Source organism: Hyaena hyaena, unplaced genomic scaffold, assembly GCF_003009895.1.
Source record: "Hyaena hyaena isolate Hyena2069 unplaced genomic scaffold, ASM300989v1 scaffold_44, whole genome shotgun sequence".
NCBI lineage: Eukaryota > Metazoa > Chordata > Mammalia > Carnivora > Hyaenidae > Hyaena > Hyaena hyaena.
In genome coordinates, this window is record NW_024080676.1 from 811,769 (window position 1) to 827,250 (window position 15,482).

At 38.9% G+C, this 15,482-nt stretch overlaps 2 protein-coding genes across 7 annotated transcripts in view; one reads left to right on the plus strand and one right to left on the minus strand.

Annotated features, from left to right (window-relative positions):
- CPEB3 (cytoplasmic polyadenylation element binding protein 3) overlaps positions 1-10,977 on the minus strand; it is a 191,860-nt gene extending 180,883 nt beyond the window's left edge. For all 5 annotated transcript variants that reach the window (XM_039230189.1, XM_039230192.1, XM_039230191.1 and 2 more), the window contains exon 1: positions 10,796-10,977. The gene's annotated coding sequence lies outside the window, so the exon portion shown is untranslated. The remainder of the gene's footprint in view (positions 1-10,795) is intronic.
- Positions 10,978-11,045: 68 nt separating this feature from the next.
- Positions 11,046-15,482, plus strand: part of MARCHF5 (membrane associated ring-CH-type finger 5) — a 58,483-nt gene continuing 54,046 nt past the window's right edge. For both annotated transcript variants that reach the window (XR_005528077.1, XM_039230195.1), the window contains exon 1: positions 11,046-11,398. Coding sequence is in view for 1 of the 2 variants with exons in the window: in XM_039230195.1 (XP_039086126.1) it covers positions 11,364-11,398 (35 nt within the window). In the remaining variant the exon portion in view is untranslated. The remainder of the gene's footprint in view (positions 11,399-15,482) is intronic.

Consider the following 15,482-nt stretch of genomic DNA (forward strand, 5'->3'; position numbering starts at 1 on the left):
TAAGAGATGACAGTCAACTGGACTGAAGTGAAGTCAGGAAGAAATGTATTTGAGAAATATTTAAGAGATAAATGGACCATACTCTGTAACTGACTGAAGGGTAGGAGGATAAGATAAAGGAGAAAATTGAACCAGGGAGGACTCTAGGTTTCTCAGAATATGTACAAAAATACTGGTTCACATTTCCACACATTGTATATATGACGTCTCTTCCATTAAATTGTAAGCAACCTGATGACAAGAACAGTGTAATGGGGCGCCTTGGTGGCTCTATTGGTTGAGTATCCACCTCCTGATTTCAGCTTAGGTCATGATCTCAGGGTTAGGTTCGTGGGTTCAAGCCCTGCCTTGGGCTTTTACTCTGAGCGCACAGCCTGCTTGGGATTCTCTGCCTCCTATTCTCTACACCACTGCCCCCCACCTTGTTCTCTCTCTCAAAAAACAAAAAAGAAGAAGAAGAAGAAGAAGAAGAAGAAGAAGAAGAAGAAGAAGAAGAAGAAGAAGAACAGTGTAACAGTTTATTATTCATATCTTTGTATCCCCAAAATCTCCTACAGTGTCTGGTACATAGTTGGAGCTCAAGAAATATTGAATAAATGATTGAATGGATGTCCCTCTTAAGACTTATCAAGTTGAGATTTCATCTGTAGAGACTCAAATTAGATAGAACACCTTCATAAAGGCCTAAAACTCCCTAAGTAGAGGAAAACTACTTATGCTGAATATCTATTCTCCCAAAAGGGTATATCCTGGTCTATTAGTTTGTTATATACACTTTCTCTTCTACCATTAACTCATCTTACCCAAGACTTAAAATCCAGAAGTTATAAAATAGAGGTAACTGTTTGACTATAACAACAAATTTCACTTTGCACCTATCAGATTGCCAAAAATTAATGCCTATTAATTGCTGTCGCTGGCAGGGGGTGGAGGTAAAGAGAGGCCTCTGTTTCCTCACCTCTCAAATGGGGCTATGGAGCTTAGGTGAGATGTTTCTAGCCCCAAGCAGGCATTCCATAAAAGCTGACATTCTGCCTTTCTCTTCACATATCTATATAACTCCTTCAAGACCCAATTCAAACCATTCCTCCAACTAGGAAACCTGCCCAGACCACTCCAAATATGAGCAACTTCTTTTTCCTTCCCTCAGTTCCTGGAATACTTATCTGTAAAATTCATCAAGGGTAGTCCTGTGATTGCTCTTTTTTACTTTCTTTTTTACTTGTTATTTAACTATTCACATTCTCACACACTGTTCTCCAGTAAAGTCAGATATGTTGGGATTCAAGTGTCAGCTATGCCATTATTTGCTATGACTTCATCTTCCCAATTTTCAATGTTCTCATCTGTGAAATGGGAGACATAGATACCTATCTGGTAAGATTGTTGTTAGGATTTGAAATGATGTGTGTAAAAAGGTCGAGCACACGCCACATATTTGGTGATCACTAAGTAGATGTCAACAAGCACCAGTGAGGGCAGCTGTCAGATCTTTTTCAGTTTCAATCCTGTACCAGATATAGCACCTCACAGAGTGCCTCACACATGGTTGATGTTTGATATTTATACTCCACCTTTTCCAAGATTTAAGGCAGCAAGGTGTACAATAAATATTTGTTAAATGATTACAGGCCACACTTTCAAGTCAGATGTTCTTTCTTCCTTTCTGCTTTTCCATAATAAGCAGAGCACCACAATATTGTGATTTTTTTAAAAGCTTTTAATCATCCTTCACTCGCACCAACAATTTCTTATTTTTTAATTTAATTAAATAAATTTTTAACTATACCATACATGTTCGTGGTGAAAACGAAAACATTATGAGGTAATAAAATGCAAAGTAGGCTCTTCTCCCCATATTCAGTCTCACTATTCAGAGGTAATATTTAAAAAAAAAAATTTCCTATACATCCTTCTAGAAATCTCCTTACATATATATTCCAAGTTTAAAAAAAAAAAGTAAATGGGATAATAGTATTGTAATACCTGCTTTTTTCTTAATCTATAGGTAGTATTTATTGGTTTTGATGTTTGACAACTAATCCACCTTTTTTATAACTTAAAGATTTGCCCTGATTTAGCCTCTTAATAATATAAACTCCACAAGGGTCTTTTCATTTCTTTTGCTCTACTCTATCCCCAGCACCTAAATAAAACCTGAAACATAAACATTTGGTCAGTAAGTATTTGCTAATGAATGTACTTCCTTTGAGGAATTGCTTTCATTCATTTACGGTATACTACCTGCCGTTACCCAAACAGCAAGGAAGATTGATTAGATGCTCCCTCAGATTTTGAACAGTGAGCAGAATAAAAACAGTTGTAGTTTATTCATTCCAGTGCTGTACCCATTTATAAGCATGGAATGTTCCTGCTACCAATATCCTCTAGGGTAGCTCCTACTTCACTGTTCCTAGCCTGGTTCTGCCTTACCTCCCATCCTGTAAGTAACTCCTATCTTTTCAATGAATTCCCCTTCAGTTAAGTTAATTCAGCATTTCTCAGTCTCAGCACCACTTTTTTTTTTTTTAAGATTTTATTTTTGGGGTGCCTGGGTGGCTCAGTTGGTTGGGTGTCCAACTTTGGCTCAGGTCATGATCTCATCACAGTTTGTGGGTTCAAGCCCGTGTCGGGCTCTGTGCTGGCAGCTAGCTCAGACCTGGAGCCTGTTTCAGATTCTGTCTCCCTCTCTCTCTGGCCCTCCCCTGCTCTCACTGTCTCTCTCTCAGAAATAAATAAAACATTTAAAAGAAAAAATATTTTATTTTTTTAAATAAACCCTACACCCCACATGGGGCTTGAACTCACAAACCCAAGATAGTAAATCTCGGGTAAATTGTGAATTGCAGTACATTTAGCAGCATCCTTGGTCCCATCAGATCCCAGTAAAATTTCCCTATGTTACAACCAAAAATCTCTCTACACATTAACAAATGTCCCCTAAAGGGCTGAATTAGCTAGTTGATTTCTGTGGAACAACAACAAAAAATTCCTAACTGATGGTTACTATATCTTTGGCAACTTTTCCTTATGTCCTCTATAGAAATACCTTATTTGTTCCAATATCAGCTATATATTATTATGTTATATGGTATGTCATATGTTATTAAATCAGCCTACTAACACTAGGTTTTAAGGTTTTATCTGGTGCTATTTCATATTTTTAAAATTTTTTATTTTTATTTTCTGTTTTTGTTCGATACTCTTTCTTCCTTTTCATTTATTTTCTACTACAATCAGGCCAGAAACTCCATACAGGAGTCATGATATTACACCAAAGATTTATATCAAGGAAACACGTTCAGACATACACAAATTTACTCAAGGTCAGAGTATCTATTTACTTACTTACCTATTTAAGTAGATCTGTTTGATACCAAATTCAATGTTCTAAGAACACTCCCCTTTTATAGAATATATTCATATTTGAATTAAAAAATACATAATCCTGATGCTATAAACATTATTTATTTCAGAAAAAATATAATTTTTCTTCATCAAAATTAAAAATTCCTAGTCTTCAAAAAATACTCCTGTGAAAAAGATGTGAGTTGGAAGAATAAACTTTCCAAAAACACATCTCTCATATAGGACTTGTGTCCAGAGTGTATAAAGAACTCTTAAAACCAATAATAAGGAGAGGCATTTGGGTGGCTCAGTTGCTTAAGTGTCCGACTCTTAATTTCTGCTCAGGTCATGTTCTCACAATTTGTGGGATTGAGCTCTGAATCGGGCTCTGCCCTGATAGCGTGGAGCCTGCTTGGGATTCTCTCTTTCCCTCTTCCTCTGCCCCTCCCCTGTGTGCACATTTTCTCTCTCTCTCTCTCTCAAGATTAAACATTTTTAAAAATAGCATTTAAAAAACCAGTAATAAGAAAATAAATAAGTGATTAAACTCTGTTTTTTTTTAAGTTTTTATTTAAATTCTTGTGAGTTCACACATTGTATCATATTGATTTCAGGAGTAGAATTTAGTGATTCATCTTACATGTAACACCTAGTGCCATTATTATTTTTTTAAGATTTTATTTTTAAGCAATCTCTACACTCAACATGGGGCTCAAACTCATAACCCCAAGATCAAGAGTATGTATAATACCCAGTGCCATTATTTTTTTTAAGATCATTTTTTAAGTGATCTCTACACTCAACATGGGACTCAAACTCACAACCCCAAGATCAAGCATTGCATGTTCTACCAACTGAGCCAACCAGGTGCCCCAGATCTGGTGTTACTTCAAATAACAGCTTTATGGAAATATAATTCAAACACATATAATTCATCCAATTAAAGTATACAATTCAGTGGCTTTTAGTATATTGAGTTGCAATCCTCACTACAATCAATTTTAGAACACTTTTATCACCTCAAAAAGAAACCCCTGCACACCTTAGTTGTCACCACCCCTAAGACCCCATCTGCCACACTCCTAGGTAACCATTATTTTCTATCTCTTTATTCATCAAATGGAATCCTAGAACATGTGCTTTTTGGAACTATTTCACTTATTGTAATGTTGTCAAGGTTCATCCATGTTGTAGCATGTATCAGTACTTCATTCCTTTTTATTGTTGAACAATATTCCATCTCATGGACATACCACATTTCATCTATCCATTCCTCAATTGATGAGCATTGGGCTGTTCCACTTTTTGTCTATTACGAATAATGCTGTTATGAACATTCATGTACAAGATTTTACGTAGAATGTTTTCACTTCTCTTGAGTAGACACCTGGGGGTAGAATTGCTGGGTCATATGGCAACTTTAGGTTTTACCTTTTGAGGAATTGTCAGAGTATTTTCCAATACTAGAGCTCCAATTTCTTCACATTCTCACCAACATTTGTCCTTTTCTTGAATTATATCTCCCTAATGATTAACATTGGTGAATATCTCTGCATGTGTTTACTGGCCATTTGCATATCCTTAGAGAAATGTCGATTCAGATCCTTTGTCCATTTTTAAATTGGGCTATTTGCCTTTCTAATATTAAATTGTAAAAAATCTTAGGTACTCTAGATACACTCCCTTTTTAGATACATGATTTCCAAAATTTTCCCCACTCTGTGGGATGTCTTTTCATTTTCTTTTTTTTCTTTTCATCTTATTAACAGTATTCTTTATAGCACAAAAGTTTAAATTCTTTATTGTCAGTCTTTCAGGTATAAATAGTGTGCCATGAGCAGCCAGTTCAGTTTGCATCTCAATCATGTGTTTTTCTCTGAGACAACTATTGTATTTGGATGCAGATGTGTGCACATTTCCCATTAGGTCACACAGAATATTAAAGATGTGTGTTATGTAAGGGTCATGATTTAAAAAAATTAAATATTTTTTTACTGCTTAATCTAGTGCTCTTGATTTATTTTTTATTTTATTAAAGTTCTTAGGTGAACTTTGGGTTGTTTTTACTGCATTTGCATGGTGGTGGAAATATATAACCATTAGTACAGCTTAGTGCCAATGCTTTTAATGGTGCTAAGGTACAAGCAGTTTCATCCATCATTGCTGTGCTACCAATGTAAATGCCAATGCAATGTAAGGGCAAATAATATTTTAATATTATTATGAAGATAATCTTGACCTCACATACTCCCAAAAAGGTTCTCAAGGAGCCCTAGCTGTCTGCTAGACCACATTTTGAGAACTGCTGCTCTATGACATCCATGTTTGTTTGAAAAGGAAGAATATTCATTATATGTACATTTACTCAAAAAACTGATACTCCAGGGACACAAGAGGGATACAACAGGGGATATGCGACAAGTTACCTGTGATTTTTGCCTACCTCTGACACACCACTGCATATCTCAGGACACATAACCCAAAGAGAGGAATTCAAGCAAAGATAATGAAAAGTAATGGGTCTTCTGCCATATTTATGAAGTAAAGGAGAAAGCAAGTTGGTGCATGATGATATTATGTAAAATTATTTATCCTTGGTAAATATCTACTGCATTGGAGTGGATATAAGCTGTTAAGATTCTATTCTCTTAGTAGCAAATAAAGATAAATAGGTTTTAGATGGTCTGCTACAGGTCCAGTTGAAGCCTCTGTCCAGAATTAAGAAAAAGTCAATTCAAAGTAATCCTATAGACTCTAAGCCAGTAAGATGTACTCTGGGGACCAAAGTCTCCCCATAAAAGTCCTTTAGAGACAGGGACATTATCTACTTAAGAACTACTTAGCCTATCTAAGGATCTTCAAGAACTAATAGCTGTGTTAAAGCAAACTTTTGAAAATAGTTACAGACCCTGCCCAAGTTACTGAGATCTAACTTGTCTTTGTTTCTAATTAATTCATCCTGCATACCACTTCAAAGTTAATCCTCACTCTCACCTTTATTCAAGAACTTTTAGTAATAATTAAGAGCTAACACCAATGGAGCTCTTACCATCTGCTCAGCACTGTACTGAACAATTTAAATGAATTTTCTCATTTAATCCTACCAGCAATCCAATGAAGTAAATGCTATAGCTCTTTCCCTTGGAGATGAGGAAATGACTTAGAGATTCAATAACCTGCCCACAGCTGCTGAGCTTCTGAGTGGCAATGCTAAGACTCAAATGTAGGCTCTCCACCACTGTAGTATTTTCACAGAGATACTAGTGGTCTAATAATCACTTAGGGAACCCATTTAAAAAAACAAAAAACAAAAAAAACAGCAACTTGGGCACAATGACAAGGTACCTACATCAGAATTTCCAGGGTGAGTCTCTGACTCACAGCAGGTTTAAGAATCATAAGTTAACTTCCCATTCTCTATTCCTAAAGAATAGAGTTGATTTCCTATGTCTAAATTACTCTTCCCAGTAGGATTCTAGGATACGGGCAAAATTGCTTACATTAGTCTACCAAGTTCTTCATTGTCTATCACTTGATTGACCTTTTTTGGTATCATCCTGCCCCAAGTTCCCTTTTTGTTTCAGTGTCCCCCATTCATCACAGGGCTTTCCTTTCCCAGGTGTTTGCACATGCTGTTCTTTGGCCTGCATTGCTCATTCCTCCTCCTCTTGTCTAGTTAACTCTTGCTCTTCTTCAGGTTTCAGCATAATGGACACTTCCTGAGAGACACTTTCCTGACCTCCCTGTCTAGGTCAAATCTGTAGCTATAATCTCTCATAACACTATGTACCACATTTGCAAATTTTAAAAAAATTTTATGATTCTCTCTCATTCACTATAAACTCTACAAAGGTAGGTAATATGCTTGTTTTTGCTCATTATTGTATCCCCAGTGCCTATCTCATTCGTGCCTGTCACATAAATAGTGCATGTTCAATAAATATTTTAAAGAATTAATAGATTCAAGGCCTTTTTATCTATTCCCTACTTAACCAACCAAGAGTGTATTTTTCACTTTTACTCAACAGACCACCTACAGTTCCAATAACAGAGGTTAATTCCTTTCTCTACACCTTTTCATCCTTATCCAGACCCAAGACCCTTCTCCACTTCCTCATCTACACACACCTACAATTCACCTATTCACCTACAATTCTTCCTACTGTTACAAGGTAGAGCCTAAATTTCCCTTGTTTCATAAAGTTCTCTTTAATGCACCAGCCCTTAATAGATGCCTCTAACCCTCTAAATCACTTTGTGTTTCCTTGCTGTTCATTTGGTACTTCATCATATGCTGCCATGTTTCCATTATGTAATATTTCATATGTAATTACCTTGTTTTATTTTTTTAGCATAAGCATTGTCAGGGAGTTTGTGTGTTCTTAAACAGTAGTTTAATTTGCGACTGGAGTACCGAGGCACATCATAAGTCCTCTGTAAACATCTGCAGAGTGAATTAATGAAGAACTCTCTATGGCCTGCAATGTGGATGCAGCCTGCAGTTTATCACCAAATTTGGCAAATGACAATTCTCCTGGGAGGGCACCTGTTTTATACTATTTCTCCACAGAATACCTCCAGAGCCCCTTTTGGCAGACAGTTCAAAACAAGCATGATGGAAGAACATTAAAGTAATATACTATTTTAAATTTGTGGACATGTTTAGAGCAGTTCTGTACTCAGCTATTTCTAAATTCATTACCAAATTATCAATATATTCTATATTCTCTAGGATTCCATGACTCTCTTGCCTGAATATCATTTACCACAAGCCTGTAACCCTATGTAAAATGCAGGAGTATATTTCAACTTTTTCCCCCCCTTTGATGAGACTTGGATCTAAGTAATTAAGGCTTTTTTTCCTTCAAAATCGGACACTAAATTATAATTCCAATTATTCTGAGTCTTATTTTTAAATGCAAGAGCTGAGGAAAACAAAGTTTACAGACAAATAGAAATTTAGGCTATATATGTCACCCATTTCAAATACAAGAATTAATTTATTTCATGAGTTTTATCAATCATGATTTTTGTCCACACTAATTAAAAATATTTTAAAATTAAAATTCAATAATAAATAATTATGAGTGTCCATTTGAACATTTTATATGGTGCTAATTACTTTTTTAACAGCTTTATTGAGATATAATTTACATACCATAAAATTCACTCATATTGTGTACAATTTTTTTAGTATAAAGAGCTGTATCACCATCACTAGAATCTACTTTTGTTTTATATTATTTTTTAAGCTGAGATATAATTCACAATGTTGTGTAACTATTACCATTCAAATTCTGGAACATTTTCTTCACCCCAAAAAGAAACCTTGTACTCATTATAATGCAGTCTCTCTCCTCTTTTCTCTCTTACCCCTCCAGCCCACGGTAATCACTAACCTACTTTCTGTGTCTATGACTGTTTTTATTTTTAACATTTAATAAAAATGGAATCATACAATAAGTATGTGGTTTTCTGGGTTTTCTGGCTGAGCCAGAAAACTCTCACTTAGCATAACGTTTTCAAGGTTCATCCATGCTGTTGCATGTATCAAAATTTCATTTCTTGTTACCACCTAATAATATTCTAGGTATTGGTATCAAACAGATCTACTTAAATAGGTAAGTAAGTAAATAGATACTCTGACCTTGAGTAAATTTGTGAATGTCTGAACGTGTTTCCAGATATACCACATCTGATTTATCCTTTCTTTAGTTGATGAATATTTAGGTTGTTTCCATCTTTTTTAGCTATTAGGCACAATGCTGCTATGAAAATTTGCATACGAGTTTTGTCTGGACATGTGTTTTTATTTCCTTGGATAAATAACAAGGAGTGGAATTACTAAGTCACATGCTAATCACTTTTAGGATGAATAACATATATATTTTTTCTATTTTGAAGGATTTCTGACACAGCCAGGAACCAGACTTTTCATGAAAATACTAATATAAAAACCCTTTTTAAAAATAAGGTTAATCTGCATACAGCTTTGTTATGAACAGAATGTACCATATTACTTTCCAATTTGGGGTTCAAATATAAATTCTAAAATGAGGTGAGGGGAAACTAATTTGACAATAAACTATTTGTAAAAAAAAAAATAAAGGAGGTAAAGTAAAAAATAAAAAAATAAAAAAAATAAAATGAGGTGAGAACTCCTTTTGGTGTAAATTATAAAACAAGATGGAGCTTGCACTAGCCTAACTTAATCAATATGCTAGGATTATATTCTATTTTTTGAGCAGGATGTATATATCCATCTCCTTGTGGTGCATCACTGTTTAAGAGATAAATACACAGTAAGGGAAGCCTTACCCAATAGGAGGAGCAATAAACAGGAATTTAAAATACCAAAAACCCTGAGTAAGTTAAATTCTTATTTCCCTCCACTAGCGGGGGCATGTTTTACATTTCATAAGAAAAAGGTGAATCGTTAATTATAAATAGTCATGTAAATTCCCAAAGCCTTTCATAAAAGCATCTTTCAGAAATTGAAGGCCAAATAAACTTCTGATCACATGCTGGGTTTTTTTTTTCCTCTGGCAGTGTACACTCTAGTTCAAACATAACTCAGAAAGCAAACTTTAAACAGAGAATTAAGAGCTGATTGTAAAATTCCACATTAAAAAAAAGAAGGTAAAAAAACACACTTTAATTTTAAAGAGAAAATCAAACATCTTGCAGCAGAAATTAGGCATAATCAAGGGAAAACTACCAGACGTCCTACCAATCACAGCAGTGGAGAACGCCACAGGTCGTCCAAAAGACGCATTCGTTTTAGCCAACAGCTCTTTCCTCCCGCCAAAGCTGTCCCTAGAGCGTCAGAGAATAACCCATCCGGTGATTGATGATTTTTCCCTTTTGATTCACACACACACACACACACACACATCCACCTGCTTGGAGGTGTCAAAGCGACTGGAAATGGTTAACAGTGACCAGCAGCAGAGAGAGAAACAAACACCCCTGACAACCCACAGCTGAGTAAGCAAGAGCTGTTTATTCACGAACATGTTCCATTTGGAGACTGTCGGCGAGCCCTTGAAAGACCAGGCACATTTTAGAAGGCTCCTAGAGAGGGAGAGAATAATCTTTTCTCCCCCCGCCACTCCCCCAAGACACACACTGAGAAACTCGGGTGGGAACCATCTGGTCTAGGCAGTCCCCCGCCCCCTTGGGAATAACCTCCCGCACCAGTGCATCCGACCCCTTGCGGGGGTTGTGTAACTCCCCAAAACGAGCTCAGACACTGCAGAGCCTGGCCCCGGCGCCCAGGGCTTCCGAAGGCGCTTCTGCCACCCCCCACCCCGGCCATGGCCCACCCCGACGCCGCGAACGGGGCTGGGGATCCTGATGAGAAATGGCCCTTGAGCCCCCTCCCCTCACCTGGCTCGGTCCCACCTGAGGGCGAGAGCTGAGTAAAGAACAGGCAGGGAGGGCTGACCTTGTTGCTACTGACAGTGGAGAGGCACATCCTGCTGCTTCCTGGAAAGCGGCCCGAAGGACATTTTTCCCCCTGGAGGAAGGAAACGGGAGGGCGCCGGCCGGGCTGCTGCGGGCGCGGCGGCGGTGGTCGGGGCGGGCTGTGCAGCCTCCAGCGGGGACGGTCCGAGGACTACATCTCCCAGGCTGCTCTGGGCCGCCTTGCGTCGTGACCCCGGCGCGCACGGAGGCGGTGACTCTTACCTCACAGAGGTAGCTCCTCCGCCAGCAGCAACTCGGCGCCCGCGGTCCATGGACCGGAACCCTGGGCCGACGGGCAGGAACCCGGGCCGCGATTGCCGCCTCCCCGCCCCAGGCTCCTCCTCCTCGCTCTCCACCGCCTCCTCCGGACGCCCGCAGGACGCGCACCACCGCCTCCGGGCTCGCGGAGCCACCCCGGGAGGTTGGGCGGCGGGTTCGCGGCTGCCGCCGGACTGAGGCCTACTCCGCCGCCTCTCAGTGCTATTGTCCCTGGGCCCGGCCCTGACCAGGTCCACTGGGGAGGGCCGAGGGCGCCCGCTCCGCGAAAGATGCCGGACCAAGCCCTACAGCAGATGCTAGACAGGTACGGGCAGCTTTGGGGGAGAACGCGAGCCGCAGACCCTCGTCGGGCGCTGGTCCTGCCCGCGCCCGGCCTCGAGTCTCTCCGTAAGCGGAGCCCGGCGTCCCGGGAGGAGTTCCACGGCCGGGGGTCCGTGTGAGGGGCAGAAAGTTTGGAGTCCGTGCTGGGGGAGGACAGAGCGGGCGGTTCGGGTGCGTAGACTTACAGCGAAACTTAGGCGGTGGCGTCGAGTTTTGTTGGAACGCCCTTTTCAAGTGAGAGGGGTTTGGATTAACCCACGGAATTAGTTTCTGTTTCTTACACTCCTCCCCTCCCCCCTCCCAACTCTATGTTGTAACGTGTTTGTCAGCGATGTCACTGGCAAGAACAACCAGACTATCTTTCGGGGAAATGATCCCCTATGGTTTTAAGACTCTTTCCAAAAACCAAGGGTAGGTAAGCGTTCTTTTGGGAAACCTGATAGTCTGATTTTAGTCCTCCTTTCCCGCATCCCATCCCCAGCCCCAAACTCTAAGGGCAAGAGTATCCGCAAGGGAGCTTTAACAGTCAGAGTAGAGGTTATAGGAAGCAGCCACACGAGCACAACACTGAACAGTTAGCGTATTTCATGATTCATTGAGTTCACTAAGAAGGTTTCATTTTATACTGGGGTCCGTTGCCCATTCTTGGGGGGCTCCAGACAGTAAAACTCTTTTGTGAAGTCGATTGCACCGCCCTCTGCTGTTCAAATTCTAGTTCATGGGTTCTTCCATGAGTTTTTGGAGACTCAACACACCTTTCTCCTTAGCCAGGTCTTAAATTCCTGGAATTTTACAGGTTAATGCATAATGTTTGTGGTTGCTTACACTTGTCACACCACTTGCCACGCTGTTAAGCAGGTGGTACAGTTCTTTGTACAGAGTAAAGGTCCAGCTGAAAGACCTTAAATGAAAGGTCTCCGTTAACTGAGATTATACCCAGTTAAAGGCTGTTTGGATCAGCCACACTCAGAACACAAATCACCCAACACTACATCTCCTTTCAGAGTGACAGAACAGACATTTATTTCCTTTGGAGGTTAGAGTTTTGAGACATCAAAATTGATAAATATCACGTTACAGACTTACTCAGTTGGGATGACCCAGTGGTTAATTCAGCCCGTGTTTAAGGTCAGCATTCAGGTCAGGTTGTATTCAGCATTCAGGTCAGGTTGTATTGCCTAACCCCTTTTTAATGTAAGGAGTTTTATAAGCTAGAAGCCAGAAACTTTCTCATTTATCTTAAATTCTAGAACAGAGCCTCGTACTCAGGTCATCAGTAAATACCTGTTTTATGAACAAATGCATGAGCTTTTGTGTCATCTTCCCCGGTTGTCTCAAGGTCTGATAAGTTAGCAGGTTTTCCCCCCATTATAATTCAGCATGCCAGCAAACTGCATAGGACTACTAAAATATGCTCAGAGTAGACCACCTCTGTCCCCTGCTAGATCCAATCAAGTGAGACCTATTCTGGTGCAGGGTATGTTCTACTTAATTTTTGTTTTCCTTTGAATGTCTGCTGCTTTCGCTCTTACATAGGTGACTTTAAGAAAGATTTGCGTGTGTATAAGTGACCTGGCTTTCGTATACTCTTTAGAGTGTTCCATAGAAGTAAAAAGCCAAGGAGTGCTCATAAGGCATTTAGAACTTCTCAACGTAAACTTGGGAATTCTGATTCCGTTTATTGAAGATGATGGCTGTAATCTTTGCTAATCTTCATCTTTTGTACCTTTTTGACATACCTCAAGGTAGATTCTTAAGATGACAAAGACTTTATTATCTCAGTCAGTAGTTTGCAACCAAGCTTCACATTAGAATCACCTGGAGAGCATTTTAAACTATGGATGGATGCCTAGCTGTACTCAAGACCAATCAGACCACACATTTCTGGAGGATGGGGCCTGAGTGTCTATATTTTCAAAAGCCTTCCAGATGTTTCTGATGTGGTTGAAAACCACTATCCTAAACCCAAAGGGATTATTTCATGATAAGCGTAGGGATTCGTTAGAAAAGTTTGGGCTTTAGAGACAGCAATATTGAAATTTTCATTTTGCCACTTAATAGCCATGTGAATTTTTGCACCTAAATTCTGAGGCTGTCCATCCTCATTTGTAAAATGAGAAATGCCCCACCTCACAGGATTTTATCAAATGAGAACACGTGTAAGCACTTTATAAAACAATAAAACGCTATTTGTGTTAGGCACACAGAAAGTACGTAAGATTCTCCTATAGCCAACCATTGTGGCACTTTCCCCCTATCTCCTTCATATTTGTCATCTCAGCCTAGACAGGTCCTGCATACAAGTTGAACACAAAGATACTTGATTGATTCATTTGAGGAATACTGACAGGCCCAACAGATTGAAATATGTCAACCTATTAAGGCTCATAATTGGTTTCTGGGTGGCAATTTTTGAGGGACAGAATTTAGCTTAGAAATCTGCCTGTATGTTTGTTTTTCTGATGCATATTTTATCCTTGAGAAGACTTAAGGAAATGTGTTTTACTTGTTCTTTTGGCCGTAGGTCGAGTTAGGTATTTGATAGTGAATTATTAGGTATTTGTATTTATTGAATTTATATAGTAAATATTGAGTGCCTACATATACCCGGTACCATTTTAAGTCCTTGGCAGTGAACGTAACTAAAATCCTAAGACAGAGCCTAAATTCTAGTGAGGTTTGTGTTCCAATAACCTGTGAAATGAAGATTGTGTTTCATTGTAACATAGGTGATATATTCAGTTTATACTACTTAGTCTTCCAAGGTGTTTAAACTAATGGCAGCTTACTAATAGCTGAAGTTGAATCGCTTTGTCCTTTGTGAATAAATTTAGTTTAGCAATTATTTATCTTGATAAATTTTAGTGCAGTATTTGTAGGTGGAAAGAGTATATAGATATTTTGATTGCCTTTCACTTTAGTAACAGTAAGCAACTGTGCTATGTAAATTCATTATTTGCACCTTTTAAATTGCTGTGGGTAGGGATGCCTAGATAGCTCAGTTGGTTAAATGTCAGACTTCTGCTCAGGTCATGATCTCACTGTTCACCCCACATCGGGCTCTGCTGTGTGCACAGAGCCTGCTTGGTATCCTTTGTCCCCCTGTCTCTCTGTCCCTCCTCTGCTTGTCCTCTCTCTGTCTCAAAAGTAAATTTTAAAACCCATTAAAAAATTAAATTGTTATGGGTAAACAATTTTTGAGAGTAGTGGGAAAGGGGGTGTATCATCAATGATTTAGGATCACAAATCATTGCCTTGAAATTATAAACATTTATAAACTCTTACCCTTTATATCATTACTCTGTCACCATCTGTTTTCTTGATTTCTCCTAATGTTTCTCAAAATTAGGATTAAATGTATAGAGAGTACAAAGAATATTGTAACAAACTACAAGAATGGACCTTGTATTTGAAGGCTGGGCCTGCTGAGTGATCCTTCTGGAAACTTGACTTATGTATACCCAGTCTCACAGTAATACTCAGGAATTCGTTGAGGTCGTTTTACATCACTTACTTGCACCTGGTGAGTAGGCCAGACACTTAGTGTCCAAAACAGTCAGATGGGAGGGAGAGCGAGGAGAATAATCTGTTCCCTCTCCTGCAGTTGAAAAGTGAATTAGAATCCTCTTTCAGAAAGTGTTATCAACCACAGGTGTACGTCCCTTTAGAAGATGTAGACTATTCTGATAGGAACATGCCATATTATTTTCAGATTTGCATAATCATCTCTTACTTTGCATTAAAGCAGTTTCTCATTTTCTGTGTCATTTGGCATCTCTTCCTCAGTCACATCTCTGTCCCATTTTGACAATTACAGAACAATACCTGGAATTAAAAACCATAGCAATTAGTTATATTTGCTTCCATCTGTATGTTAAAAGTGGAAACATTACAGAAAAAATCCCCTTTGACCACTAACATCAGTCCCATATCTTCTCTCCATCCCCGTTTCACTTTCATAAATGGGTTTATATTCTTCCAGGATCCTTTGTTTAATGCTTTTATACATATCATATATAATTTATGATTTTATTGCTAAAATTTGACCATATCAGTATACAGTTTGC